Here is a 15,450-nt window from a genome sequence, read left to right on the forward strand (position 1 = left end):
CAAGCAAATCCAAAATGAAGTAAATACAGCTCTGAATATGGAATATGTAGCTCTGTGCTTCACATGCGTGAGAACTGACAGAGTAACTGCAGGTGAGGGGTCTTTTTAAATAACGCTTTGAAACCCAAATTATACCATCACCTGGAGACTAAACACAGTAAACAGATATCTTTGTTGAATTGAGCCAGAATTATGTTTTACAGCTTTACTGTCTTCAACCTAACATCTAGCACTCTGTACCTGCCAAGTCAGCCTTTGCATTCTGATTTGTTAAAACCAGGGAAGCTTTTCTTTTATTGTGCTTTTATTGGTGACTGTGGCAAGGAAAAACTCCCTAAAAGAGGAAGAAACCTTGAGAGGAACCAAGACTCAGAAGGGGAACCCATCTTCCTCTGGTCGACACAGGATAGCAAACAGTGTTAGTATAAAGTATTATAGTACAAAGTGGGGAAAACAGTGGTTAATTTGATTAGTTTATGATTATGCAGCGGCAGCAGCATCTGAAGGTGAGGATTGCACAGCGTTGTACAGCAAGAAGCTCAGTGGTGGTCAAGCTGGTCCAGAAGGCTGGCGAGCAGTGGCACCCGATCAAGGCAGAAGAGGCAACCGCATCAGGGTGGGCAGCTATTCACCTCGGCAAAGAAAGTCAGTTCTGTAGTGAGTGACTGATCACAGATTAGTGTTAACAGAGCAGCAGACACTACAGCAGGTCTAGATCTGACAGTGAAGACTAATCACCAAAGGCTTGACTATACAAGTAAGTTTTTATCCTAGACTTAAAAACTGAGTCTGAGTCCTGAACATTAACATGAAGATTATTCCAGAGCTGGAATAATCTGAAAATGTATGAAAAAGCTCTCCCCCCCCGATTTAACTTTATTAATTCTAGGTACCAGTAGTGAGCCAGCACCTTGTGATCTAAGTAGGCGTGATGGTTCATAGTAGGAGAGAAGGTCACTCAGGTACTAAGGGACGAGTCCGTTTAGAGCTTTATAGGTCAGTAATAGGATTTTATAATCAATGCGAAATTTAACTGGTAACCAGTGCAGGGCTGATAAAACTGGGCTAATATGGTCAACCTTTCTGGTTCTTGTGAGGATTCTGACTGCAGCGTTCTGGACTAGCTGAAGCTTGTTGTGGCTTTTGCTGGGACATCCAGACAGCAGGGCACTACAATAATCTTGCCTTGAAGTAATAAATGCATGAACTAGCTTTTCTGCGTCCTGTAGGGATAATGCATTTCTCAATTTAGCAATATTGCGGAGATGCAGGAAGGCTGTTCTAGTGATATTAGTTATATGTGCATCAAACAACAGATCAGGGTCTTTCGCAACACCAAGATTTTTAATAGATGAGCTTGATGCAACTGAGAAATTAAGTTTAAGTGTTAAGTTAGACAGTTTGTTTCTGGCTGCTTTTGGACTAAAAGGAGGACCTCTGTTTAATCAGTTAAGTAAGAGAAAGTTACTCGACATCCAGTTTTTCATGTCTTTTACACAGTCCTCAATCTTGCTAACTAGCAGTGGAAATTTATGCCGTGTTTACTGATAATGGTGCCCACTGGTAGCGTTTATATATTGTGAATAGTATAGGTCCTAAAACAGAGCTTTGTGGAACAGCATACTTTACTTTTGCAAGGACAGATGATTCACCCTTTACATTAACAAACTGATAGCGATGAGTGAGGTAGGACCTGAACCAGGAAAGAGCTATTCTTGTTACCCCTGCAAGGTTTTCTAGTCTATCTAGTAAGATAGCGTGGTCTATTGTGTCAAATGCTGGATGAAGATCAAAGAGGACTAGCAGAGATGCATTTCCTTCATCAGAGAATAATAAAAGATCATTTACAGTTTTTACTGGTGCTGTTTCTGTACTGTGATGTGGCCTATAACCAGACTGAAAATTTTCATGTAGATGATTCCTATACAAATAGGAGCTTAATTGTTTTGCTATCACTTTTTCCAAGATCTTAGATATGAAGGGGAGATTCGAGAGAGTTTGCAGGGATCGAGGTTGGCTTTCTTAATCAGCGGTCTAATTACTGCAATTTTTAAAGTTTTTGGGATGTATCCAAGCCTAAGAGAGAAGTTTATTATTGACAGAATAGGCTTGGCTATTTCTGGTAAAATTTCATTTTCTTGAAGTAAGGTAAACTATTCCAGCCTCTCTGCAGTGATTTATAATATTCTCAAGTTTTAGACGGCCATCATAAGGCAGCAGATTTGTAGAGTTTAACTGTGTGTTGTGAATTTTCTGCCTAATTTTTTCGATTTTATCACTAAAGAAATTCATAAAATTGTTTTCTATGAGAGAGGAGAGAGAGGCTGAGCGTGCTGCAGTAAGAGCTCTTCTATAGTCTATAAGGCTCTCCTTCCAGGCGGACTGGAACACTTCTAATTTAGTCAGACTCCATTTTCGCTCTATTTGTCTGGCAGTCTGTTTTAAAGCTCAAGTATGATCGTTATACCAAGGGGCATGTTTTTTGTGTAACTGGTTATGTGAAAGGAACCCGTGCTATTTATTAACCTTTTTAACCTGTCTCACTCAGTGCTCATCATTTATGGAGTATAGTTAGAATGTGAGGGGGGAAGAAATTGGACACTTCTGACTAAGGGCTGTGGTTAAACCTTGATTTTCCAGTTGTACCTGCCAGTGCTTTGTCTTTTCATTGTCTTACTCCTTAGTAGTCTCTCTCTGCTTAGGGATGCACCGATATGGAATCCTGCTTCCTTCAACACTCTACTGTACAGTACAGCTCTTCAACCCTGACTGTGAGACAGCATTGTCTGGCTCTGTCCATTACACTGTCACACACTTCTGCCTATAACACACAGAGGGTGGAGACTATGTGTGTTGGCAGATTCAGGAATGCCACGGTTTGCTCTACCATAATTTGCTTTAATGACCTCCTGCCAGTGTACAGTTGCTCATCAGAAACTGGGCAGTGTTAATCTGGGATACTGTTCCAGTTCTGCATTAGCAGATAATGACTTTCCACTTAGCATGTCCTAAGTTGGCCTTTGCTTTCTAGGTTGTTGGATATAATATGGGACCCATGGTTAGGTATTACTTTAAACCTGAGTAGACTTCAAAGACATTAATGTAACATTTTACACTATTAAGTAAGAAAATAAATTATTAAAATTATATGTACATGAGCTCAAAAACCTCAGTGATACAGGTAGCCTCCAAATCTGTGACCTCAAAATTCAAATCAATTATGATTCTTAAGCGAACTATTCAGTGCCTCATGGAGATGATGATGATGATGATGATTGTTATTATTATTAGTAGTAGTATTGTTATTAGTATTCTTATTATTAGTATTATTTTGTTTAGATTTTTAAATGTTGTACTGGATGCAGCAATGAGAATGGAACTATTTACTACATACAGTTGTGTAATATAGACAATAAGAACAATACAGACACTAGAGACAGTAAGAATCCATTTATATAATTTTAAATAACCAAAAATTCAAGCACAATAATGAGTGCATCATTTGTTGAATCGTGTTAAAATTGATTCTGATGAATTATAACATTCCAAAATTGATGGTCAAATCACCTCTCAGAAAATTTCAGATTTTAATCTAACACTGCTCTGATTTGTGTTCATCTGTCTACAGCAAACTCCACATTGTCCAGTGACAAGCCTAGCCATGAGTACGTTGCCTTTGTGATAGTGCCGGTCTTCTTCTTCCTGGGCCTGCTGGGCGTACTTATCTGTCATGTGCTGAAGAAGAAGGGCTACCGCTGCACCACTGATGCTGAAGAAGAAGAAGAGCTGGAGGGAGAAGAGGAGAAGCACCTGGAGGAAGGAGGTGGGGAGAAGATGTCTGTGCAGACATTAATGAGCCAGTATCATGGAAAACCACTTGCACTTTTTGAAAAATGAGTAATCATTTGTTAACGTTTCAAAATTCCGAGTAATTTACAACAGCCATGAACAGTTGTGTGTATGATGGCCCATTCAGCCTACAGCAGTTTAGCGAGGTGTTGAAGTGATGAGAGGTGTTGCTGCAGAAAGTCTGTAGCAGAGTTGTTGGAGTGGAAGATGCAGGCAATGATTAAACATTGTCCTGTTCCTCTCTGTCAGAAAGCAAATGCACCACTTCATCCAAAAGAAGCGACCAAAGTTTATTATTTTTGCTATCCATAAGAATTTCAGTCTGAACTTGGTTTCTGAATCGTGTTATGGGGGCAGCCAATCAGAACCTTTCTTGTACATATATTATTCTTAAAGGCACAGTAACCAAAAGAGACTGCATTACAACCTCCAAGTCTTAAAACTAAACAATCATATTGAAATAGATTATGATCACTTTTGCTGCCTAAAGGCATTCAGTTATTCTAAGGGGAAAAATCAAATATTGATTATCAAGAAAATGTTGAAGGAATGCTTCACCACAAAATAAAATTCGCACAGTTTTCCTCTTACATGAAATGTAAATGTCTTGGCTGGTCTGCAACAAGTTTGATGTCTGAAGTTTGCTTCTTTAGATTTGCACCAGTAAAGTAACAAATAATGGAAGTCCACATTTTTTCTGTGACAGACTTTTAATGTTTTTGGTGAGCTGTACCTTCAACTCAACTTTGTTGTATTTCACAGTGAAGATTGTAGGAGGATCTACAGAAATGTGTGACTCCTTTTGGTTTTACTGTTTCCTTTGAAACAACAATTTAACCTGCATGGCAAAGTGACTGCTGTGAACATTTCACTGGATAGTGTGCAATCTTGGAGTGGATTTTCATTGTGTTTGGTAATGCTAATTAGTTGTCTTGTGAATGATGGTGACCAGTCTTCTGATGATCTAAATCTGAGATATTGTAAGGGTGGGAAGGAAGGGTGGAGTGTATTTGTATGAAAAAGATCTCTTATCTTTCTGACACCGTTATCTTTCTAGGACATTGATGTGCATTAATGACTGCAGCCCATTCATATGAATGTCACACATATTGTACAACAGACCTAGGTTTTCAGTTGTGAAGAGATTTACCTGCTGTAACTGGAAAAGAGAAAACGGGGAGAGAGAGAGAGAGAGACCGACAGAGTTGGATAATGTGATTGTGTATACAGTAATTAGCGAAGACGCTGCCTTCTCCCTCGTGTTTTTTGGGTGATGGTATAACCGGTTTGGCTTGGAGGAATAAATGCTCATTTGGAACGGACTGGTACCTCATGTTGACATTGTGAAGGCAGTGATTGGTTATGAGATGTGCAATTGAGTCTAGAGCTTATCAGTCCAGACAGAGCATTACTGCAGGAAACTGCACCCAATTTGTGGGCAAAATGTTTTTTAGAGTAATGTTTAAGGGACAGAACAGGAATCTTATATACAGGAATATGTTGAAGTAGTATATAATAGGAATTGCACTATATATTGATGTTGGTGGTAGTAGTAGGCTTAGAGTGAGCTTACTTATTGCACATTATCACACTACCACACCCTGTGGCTTAACCTTTTTACACACACACATACAGATGCACTCCTTATTCAAATCACATTTACTTAACTATGCCGTGAACATATCATGGCAGATGTCACATGCTGTAATTTTGCTTAGTAATGGAAGTAATGGAACAATGTCATGTTACTATCATCACTAACAGATCACCGTTACTGTAATGTGTGATGTCATGACTGCTTCTATGACATGTACATTTCTCCTTTGTTCTCCAGTTGGCCATCATGACATCAAACCTTAAGCAATTAGTCATGACATTTACTGGTAATGGTTACATGTAGGTGTGTCACAATCAAATTTTAGCTGATGATTATTTGCCATAGAAATAATTGTAAAAAATTGTCTTATTTATTCATTGTATAGAATGGTTACTATTCCAGTACAAGCTTAAAGCTAAATTGGTTGATTGGTTGCTTCCTAGCTGTTAATATCTGGTAGCTCCTAACTGGTAACAGAAACAAGAAACGGTGCTCTAATAAACATTATTCGTTGCTGTCTTCTAAATGTGTAATATCTTCAGTCAGAAGTTAGAACTTGTTGTTTTTGTTAAACCCATAACATCAATAAAAGCGTTTTCTTCTTATCCTTATTTACATGAATTTGAAAGGAAAAAAACAATTCTCATCCTGTTTGTGGCGCCATAAACATGGTCATTATTAATTTTGGAAAATAATTATGCTCAACTTTAAATAATTGAAAAAGTTCAAATAATTGTAATCAAGTGATTGTGTAAAAATTGTGACAAGACTAGAAACACTATTATATAACCAGACATAATATAACATGATGGCATATGACATTTGCCAAGTAAACTTCCCTAATTTATAATTTATACAAAAGTCTCATACTCATTAATAGGAATGCTCAATAATATTGTCATTGGCAGGCGTTTGCTTTAAAAGTCGCCATGAGAGTGATGTTTAGTTTGACCGATATTTGATATTGTATTTATTGTACTCCGGATGAGCAGAATGTGTTTTGTGGAAAAATTTGAATTTTTATTAGTTTTATTGCAGTTTTAACCCTCTACAAATAAGTGTTACATTTCTCTGCTCTGATAATCTATGCGGATCGGGTTCTAATATCTTCATTGTGTGTGTGTGTGTGTGTGTGTGTGTGTGTGTGTGTGTGTGTGTGTGTGTGTGAAAAATATCAGATATTGACTCCCATATTTGTCACATTTTTGCTCCCTTTTCCCTTTTATTCTATTCTTTTATGTATTCATAACCATTTTCCAGGATGGTGGAGGTCTCTGCTGTATCATGATACTTGACATGCTGACCACTACATGAGCATTCTGTCTTTTCAAACTGCTGGTCAGGCAGTATGTGTGCGTATGTGTATCCCTGCTGACTTTCTCACTCAATGAGAACATGGTGAGCTTTATCTCTGGAGACGTCACACAGGACCCAAGCCTGACCTGCAGCTGTAGAGCTCACGTTAGAAGTATTGAGCAGGGCTTTGATTACGTGCACCATAACACAAAAATCTTGACCGGATTTCAGCCTGGTCTTATTCTGAGTGACTAAAGAAGTCAAGTCAAGCAGAGGTTGATTTTGAAGTGCGAGATTTAGATGGGTGATTATAGCTTTTGTCCATCTGAGCTTTTGTTTTGCTTTGTTTTAAAGTATTTATTTGTCTTCACTAAAACCAGATAAGAAGCTTGATATCACATGAAGTACATGTATTAGATTGAAGTCCCCAGATGTTGTTTTACAGCGTACTGGTAATGTAGTTTATTACACAGTATTACCCAGTAATCTGTATGTGTTAGAAGCTTTGTTAGAATGTGCTACAGTGATGTGCTCCTCTACCCCTCTCTTCTAGCTTGGTTTAGTCTTAGCAATTTTTAGCCATTTATCAAATCAAGCAATTTTCTCAAAACAAATTCCCCTGTCGTACAGACAGACATGGGTCGTCTTTACTCTCTAAGGTGTTATGTACTATATTAATCCTAGAGGGGAAATTTGTAATTTTGCTGCCTAACTATGCGCAGTCTGGGAGCAGCACAGCTGCCAGCAGAGTAGCGCTGCCTAGGGCACTTGGGGGTTAAGTACCTGTCCTAAGGCATATCTCTTGCCTGTTCTGAATAATTTTGATATTCTTGCATCAGTAAGAGGCTGGATGTTTGGTTAACCACAGGGAAGGGAAAATGGGACCTTTGCCAGTATCTGCATATCATAATAATTTTCCCATTGCAATTAAACTTTCCTCCAGTCCACAGTGAAGTAAATTTGTGAGTTTTTATGTTGAATGTACAAATAAAGCTGTATTGGATTTCAACACATAACCTTGTTGTAGTCCATGCTTACTCATAATACATAAAGACAGCAAACTGGCGTAAAACGTGATTATTGAAAATTTTGAAGAAAAGGTCTATAGATTAGCAAAAAACAAAAGTGCATAACATGAACACAATGAAAAATTTAAATGCTGGCAACCTTGCACATCCCTTATCTGTTGTGTTGTAATGAAAAAATACGGCATTGCTAAAATGTGACTTATGTTAATGTTTCCATTAGAAGTTTACTAGCAAAGTCGGTATTGTGAAGGTGCAATATTTAAAATAAAAGCTGTGATTTTGTCCCAAACTAATGCTCTGGTGACAAGCTGATATGTGTGCCCCAGTCTAACTTGCTGGCCAAAAGGCAACATGCAAGTGGATATAATGATAAAATACAATATGCTGTGATTAGGGCTGGCACTTAAAATGATCAGATGATGAGAGAAAATTTCAGCAAAAAATGCGTAATGGCTTAGCATAACATGGATGAGGCATCCGAAATAAATAAGGATAGTGTCTTTTCCCAGAGTACCACCATGCGTCCAGTTCACCCTGCTCTAAAGTGGCATCACATGGCTGCTTCAGGTGGGATTATCAGATGTTTTTCCCCCTTTTTTTTTTTTTTTAATAACAGTTTTCTAACTTTTAAATCTGGCAGGACAAACAAACAGGTTTTTACTGCCATCTGTATCAAAGTAAGTAGCCTCTGTTACTACAGCACAGGAGCTACTCTGCAGCTACCATACCAGTAAGATGGGCATACTTTAGTTGTTATTCTAAATATACTTTACAGTACTTGAAAAAGGGAGAGTAGGATTTGACTGGGAAATCAAATGTGACTGATCAGAGAGGCTTTTACGTGGCTGTAAAACTCATATCTAGAGTAGATGTGGACATTTGCATTGTGTTATGACATCCATACCAATCTGTAATATACACCAGTTGTAGGAATGTTTTAGATGAATGTGTCCTAATAGTTTTGGTTGTGACTTTCAGTGTGTTTTTCCAGGATACATTTCTAGTTTTGTGTTCTGCGTTTTTTTTTTTTTTTTTTTAACTTGTCTAAACACAATATGTGGACTGTTAGGGCTGAATGTTTTGGCAAAATATCTAATTGCAACTTTTCTGACCAATATTGCAATTATGCTTTAAATTGAAATTGTTTTATAGTTGAGGCATGGGCCTTTTTGGGCTAAGAAGACCAGCGTATAATTTTTCCTGACTTGAGATTTCGATCTTTAACACAGTGCGTCAGCCTGCCAGTTATTCACAAGCTGTATTGTTATTAGGTAAAAGTTCCCTACTTAAAACTTGCATCGTATCGACAATGTTGCTAATAGACTGTAAAACTATAGTAAAACTTACAGCTCTTGGGATTTGAAAATTGCACCATTTTCAAATTGCGACTGATCCCAAGTCAGCTTTTTGAAATGGAACGCAACAGAAGTGAAGTGAATTTTACAATGACCATTGACTTAGTGTGGTTTCAATGAGCCTTTCCATGACGTCTTGCTGAGGTTCTAGGGATAGCTCAGCTAGACCAGCCTGTCTGGCCTGTTGCTCGTAAGGCATTTAACAAAAAAAGGTTAAAACATTTCTTGCTCAATAGGAGTCATCACTTTATAGGAAGGACATGGTGGAGTGTTTGTGGGCATGTTTGTGTGTACATCAGTCAAAGTATGTGCGAGTCATGCATGGGGGAGTAAAAATGTATGAATATATGATGGAATAGACCCAGTTAAGCCAACTGGTTTACGTGAGATTCTTGCTAGGTTTCTTCAAGATTCTGCAGAAGCAATAACATGGTGTCTTACCCATGTTATTAATTTGGTAAAGGTTTCAAGGGAATTCATGATTGCATGAATTGTTCCTCTTCTTGAAAAGGGCAGTAAGGTAGAAGGAGGGAATTATAGATCAGTTTTTTGTGTATTTTGTCCAAGGTTATGGAGAAGGACATTTATGAGCAGATATAAGAATTCATCAGAAGCTATCGCATATTGTTTAGTATGCAGTCTGGGGCTAGAGTCTGGATTCAGAAGATCCCGTTCCACAGAAAATTGTTTGTTGTATTTGACTAGTATCATTAGGAAGTAGGTGGATACAGGACATTTCTGTGGTATGATTATGTTGGACGTTGAAAAGTTTGTAGATCACAGCATTTTGCTATATAAATTAAAAGCTATAGATTTTAGTGAGATGGCCATCAAATTGTTCTGCGTGATGAGATTTAACACCCTTAAAGCGTAGAAATAAATAGAAACTTGCACATTTCAGGGATATGGCATGTGGAGTTCCTCAGGGAGGTGTTCTTGGGCCTTTTATTTTATTTTATTTATTTATTTATTTATTTATTTATTTTTGTATATTAATTTGATTTGAATGTCTCTTTCATGTAACCTTTTTTATGCTGATGATGCTGCATTCTTAGTGTCTCATTACATTAAACCTGAGGTAGAAATTAGATTAAGTATTGAGCTTTGAAAACCTACTTCTGACAATAAACTGTCCCTTCAGTCGCGGAAAGCAGAGGCAATCCTGTTTAGCTCTTGAGGTAGGCATAAGAATGACTGCATTGATTATGCAGCCAATTTCTATTGTAACCATTCTTCTGAATTTATTAAGAATAGATTATAGATAAGTTAAGATAAGCACAAAATAAGTTGATTTAGTGTTGTACTGAAAATATCTTCTCGTACAGGTTTGGAAGCAGATCATTTTAAAAACTCAGGTAGAGGGAAAAAAGTAAATGAAACAAAGTTTAGATTTACTTGTAAAATTATTAGTAAATTAGTACCAAACTACCTACCTAGCCATTCTAACATTGTAAGAGATCTTCACAACTATGAAACTAGATGGAGGGCAACAAATGTGGACTAGACTTCCTAAAAAAAATAAATAAAGAAAAATACAAGTTAAGTTACTTTAAAAAAATGGCTGCATGGACTTTTGTGTTTTATCCTCAGTAATTTTTCAGTTCTTGTAACCTCTGTGTGAATGCTATATTGTATTTTATCTAATTGTCAAATATACCTGTCTATAATAATCAGTAGGATAGCCTGTGTCCTTGTTAAGCAGCCTAGCATGTGAGAGAGACCAAATGACAAATTTACAGACACAAAGCTACTAAGCAAGTGTTAGTGTCATAAGCTGAGAATCATCTTTTACTAGATCCCCGTTACTACGAAGTGGTTGATGATTAAGTTGAAGAGTATTTATTTTTAAGTGGAAGGATTACATTTAGCGTAGTATTGTGGTGCCTGCCTTGGGCTTCGCTCTGTTTGGGGAGTTTAAGGGGTGTGGCTGTGCAAAGTGGTTCTTGGTGCGCACCGTTCTCCAGGTTAAAAGGAACATTTTGTTGCGAATGCCAGGTTGGGCGTTTCTCTGCCTCTGTTGAAATGACTGTTCAGACAGACAAGGGTGTGGACAATATATCAGGAAGAATTAAAAACTCCTATCTACAGGGATATAGACAAATTGAAAAATACAACAATCTGGAATAATATAATATATAACCTCACAGTGCAGTAATGATGGTCATATTAAGATGTAGACGTCATGTTAACGCGTACAGTTATGTAACATTTAGGGGCAGTCGTGGGCTGGAGGTTAGGGAGCTGGCCCTGTGACCAGAAGGTTGCCGGTTCGATCCCCAGGCCAGACAGTCCATCACTGAGGTGTCCTTGAGCAAGACACCTAACCCCCAACTGCTCCCCGGGCGCCGTGGATAGGGCTGCCCACCGCTCCGGGCAAGTGTGCTCACTGCCCCCTAGTGTGTATGTGGTGTTTCACTTCACGGATGGGTTAAATGCGGAGGTGGAATTTCCCCAGTTGTGGGATCAAAAAAGTATCACTTAGAACTTATTTAATGCTGAGACAAGTGTCTGTTTCTGCCCTTTACCTCCTCTCCTTTTAAGAACATAATCAGGGCTGCTGTTGTGTTTATTTCTATACATAAAGAACATGATGCAAAAAAGCTAAAAATGTATGAATTTTGATTTGGCTTGTGTCATAAACTGCTTTGGGGAAGTGAACGTATAAATATTATAGTTTAAACTAGAGATGCACAGTTGAAATCACAATTTTGCTCCAAGCACTTGATTGACTGTTGACTAGTTTATTATTTTGATTTTGGCTGATCTGTGTTGCAATTTATGACGTAAATGTGACTCAGCAGTATTTGAATGCTGCTGCTACACCTATACCAAGGCATGTCACTGTTGTTAAATTGTTTTTATAAACACAATTGTTTTAGATTATCACAATTATTTAAGCTGATTTTCCAGTTGTTGGATTTCACAATCAAATATTGTGGCAAGCTAACTGGGTGCATTGGGATGAGTCAGATAAAGAAAGCGGCAAATGTAGATATAAATAAAGACGCATCACAGAACTTATGACGACAACAAAAAAAAGGTTCTGACATCTAACCCGGTGCTCTAATCTTTAGAGGGCAGCACGGAGTAATGTATGTGTGTGTGTTTGTTTATTTATGTAGCTCATTTGAACAATTTTAGTGTGTATAGAATGAGTGTTTGTGCTCTCAAGAAAAAAATATAACCTTTGACACATGATTGTGTGAAGCTGTACACATTTGTGTGAGTGTGGGACACAACAATGCAGTATGTCATTTTTGACAGTAAAATCTTATCCTCTGTTCATTTTGCTTTTGCTGCGTTATGGTTTTGCCATTCAGAGTCGACCAGAGGAGGATGGCTTCCCCTTTTGAGTCTTGGTTCCTCTCAAAGTTTCTTCTTCTTGCTCTTAGCGAGTTTTTCTGTGCCTTTCTGTCTTTCTGTCGCCTTTCTTACTTGTTGGGAATTGGACTCTTTGCTTTGTGACAACACCTGTTATATAAAACATTATATAAACAACATTTGACTTGACTTAAAAGGTTTAGCTAAGGCAGCATTGTTAAGCAGCCAATTTAGTCACTCTAGACTTTCATGGTTCTGTATGATGAACAAGAAAGACAGTTAAATCATCAATCACTGTTATTTGTCATCTGCTATAGATGACGGCCATCAGTTTAAATTTCATGACCGTGACAGCCCTACCTTCACCACCATGTTGTAGCATAATTATGCATTATTAAATGTGGTAAATAGCCGTTTGCCATTTACTGTCTATGTTGCACTTTATTTTATTCACGTCAGTTACATAGGCATCTGATTTTTCATTTAAGAATTTAAATGGAGTTTGGACCATTAATGGGCAAATAATGTCATTTATACTGCAAATTTTACTAATAAAAAGTACTAGAAATGTGTTAATGTGTTCATTGTGCTTGTACAGTGTGAGCTTTGTTCTTTAAAAAAAAAAAAAAAGCCTGATTAAAAAAAATCAGCCAATTTGACTGTGAAGAAGACGACCTGCCTTTTATACAATGATAGGAAACTGTAACACACAGAAAACTGCGTGATGGCACATTTTACTGCCCAGCATGGATATGCACACTAACTTCTCTGAGGGCTGATTTTATTGAGTTGAAGGCAACAAAGCTGAAGTCTCTGAATGTAATAACTTTGTAGATGGCTTCTGCTTATCTTCTAAGACGACATACTACCTCAAGCTGAATGATTTTGTCCCAAATTGGTCAACGTTTCTGGCTTGATTCTAAATATCTTCTCTCTCTCCTTCTGTCTCTCTGCGTCTAGATCTGAATGACACCTACAGCGAGGGCAACACGGACACAGTGGGCCAGATCGTTCACTACATCATGAAAAATGAAGGTAGGAGTGTGTGAATGAATGAGTGCACGTTTCACTGAATTAATCTGTTGTTCGACAGCTACACTAGCAGTGAAGGTTTGAATGTGGTAGACTCTCAGCACAGAAGGAGCTCAGAGCATGTAACCATGCTGAGACCTAAAAGCATTTACTCTCTCTTAATCCTCATAATATGGTTATATAATGGCACTGTTAATAAATAAATAAATAAATAAATAAATAGATAAATATATATATATATATATATATTCTTTTTTTTTTAATGGCACTTATTTTAATCTTCAGTGTTTCCCCTAGGTTTTTTTCAGGCCATGTGGTATACCCTCACAGCTACCAGTGTTGTCATATGTACGTGGCATCATCGAATGCGCTGGGGTCGATGAGGTATCATCAAGCAGGATTTTTTATTTATGTATTTTTTTAATATACAGAATAATTTGCATATATTTCTGTACATATATTATGTTGTACCTTTTTTTTGGTATTAATACTAAATACTGTTTGGAATGTTCAGATACTGAAATTGGTGCATCTTTAAATTTGAATGTAGATTTTTCAAAACAGTTTTGTGGATTAATAGATTATTTTGCCCAAAATTGAGGGAATATGGCATAAAATCAGAACTCTAGGAAGCAAACGCTCGTCTAGCATGTGAGTTATTGTGATCTTAGTCAAACATTCAGTGCATTGGTCAGTGTCTAAAGGTTGGAAGGCTGATTTCTCAGGCTTATGATAAGCTGAATCTACATCTAGATTTCTTTTTACCTGGGTACCTACGTATATGCCAGTATAAAAAGTGATTTGGACTGAAAGTATATGACTTTTATGTCATATAACTACGCTGTACTTTTACTCAAAATAATTACACAGTATAGTGGAGTTTGTGCCACTGCGCTGGTTAACAACAAAAACCTGTTTGGCATTTCAGTATAATTTATTTAAACTCTCGTGGAACTCACCATCAAAATAACCTAGAACTTTGGAGTTTGTACGTCAGATTTACCTGGTTTATACCTACAACTTAAGCGACTGCAAATGAAAGCATTACCTGTTTTAAACCTATTAACACCTTGAAAATGTTTTACAGTTCAGCCACAGGTAATACCCACCATGTCTCCTATTAATGAGAACAATGATACGTTTACATTTACGGCATTTGGCTGACGCTCTTATCCAGAGCGACTTACAATTTGATCATTTTACACAGGTAGGCCAAGGCGGTGTTAGGAGTCTTGCCCAAGGACTCTTATTGGAATAGTGTAGGGTGTTTGCCCAGGTGGGGATTGAACCCCAGTCTACAGTGTAGAAGGCAGAGGTGTTAACCACTACACTATCCCAACCACCAATAATAATAATCACAGGACACGTCATATCAAATGGAGCTGTCTGCTGTATTCTACGTGGCATTACTCTCTGCGTTCAGCACAAATCACAGGAGTTACATGTTACTCACTTTATACAGAAAGTGTTTGTTTTCGTGACCTAAGGAGGAAGTTGGAGTTTCACATTTAACCTTGGTTACAGTGGGTTAAATGTCTTGCTTCTTGGGCACACTGACCTCTGAGCAAAGTAATTTTAGGAAAGATGAGGACATGCTCACAAAGGCTGACGTCAAAGCAGGGCACACGCCCACTCGCTCAGAGCTCTCGTGTTTCCCGTGTCGCTCTGGCTGTGATTCACTGAGTTAGGATCAGCAGAGGTCTGTTCACGCTCCATCACATTCAGACCAAACTCATAATGATCAATGACAGTGTGTTAATGCCTCACTGCTCCACCCAGCAACAGCAGTCTAGTCATGCTGCACTTGGGTTCTGTTGATTTTAAAACTGATTTTATTTGGTTAAAGGTTGGATTCCCTATAGAAATATATACTTTAGAATGACTAGTAGATGAACTTTCTGCAAAATGATGACATGCCTCCTGCTAGAGGTGGACTTTATGGCAAAAATCACAAGATTTGGTGGCGTTTTTA

At 37.8% G+C, this 15,450-nt stretch overlaps 1 protein-coding gene across 1 annotated transcript in view; it reads left to right on the forward strand.

The window, feature by feature from the left end:
- Positions 1 to 15,450, forward strand: part of rell1 (RELT like 1) — a 35,473-nt gene that overhangs the window by 7,975 nt on the left and 12,048 nt on the right. The window contains exons 2-3 of the mRNA XM_017699646.2: positions 3,629 to 3,823; positions 13,407 to 13,481. Of these exons, the coding sequence (XP_017555135.1) occupies positions 3,629 to 3,823; positions 13,407 to 13,481 (270 nt within the window). The remainder of the gene's footprint in view (positions 1 to 3,628; positions 3,824 to 13,406; positions 13,482 to 15,450) is intronic.

This window comes from Pygocentrus nattereri, chromosome 2 (assembly GCF_015220715.1).
Source record: "Pygocentrus nattereri isolate fPygNat1 chromosome 2, fPygNat1.pri, whole genome shotgun sequence".
In the NCBI taxonomy this organism is placed as follows: Eukaryota; Metazoa; Chordata; class Actinopteri; order Characiformes; family Serrasalmidae; genus Pygocentrus; species Pygocentrus nattereri.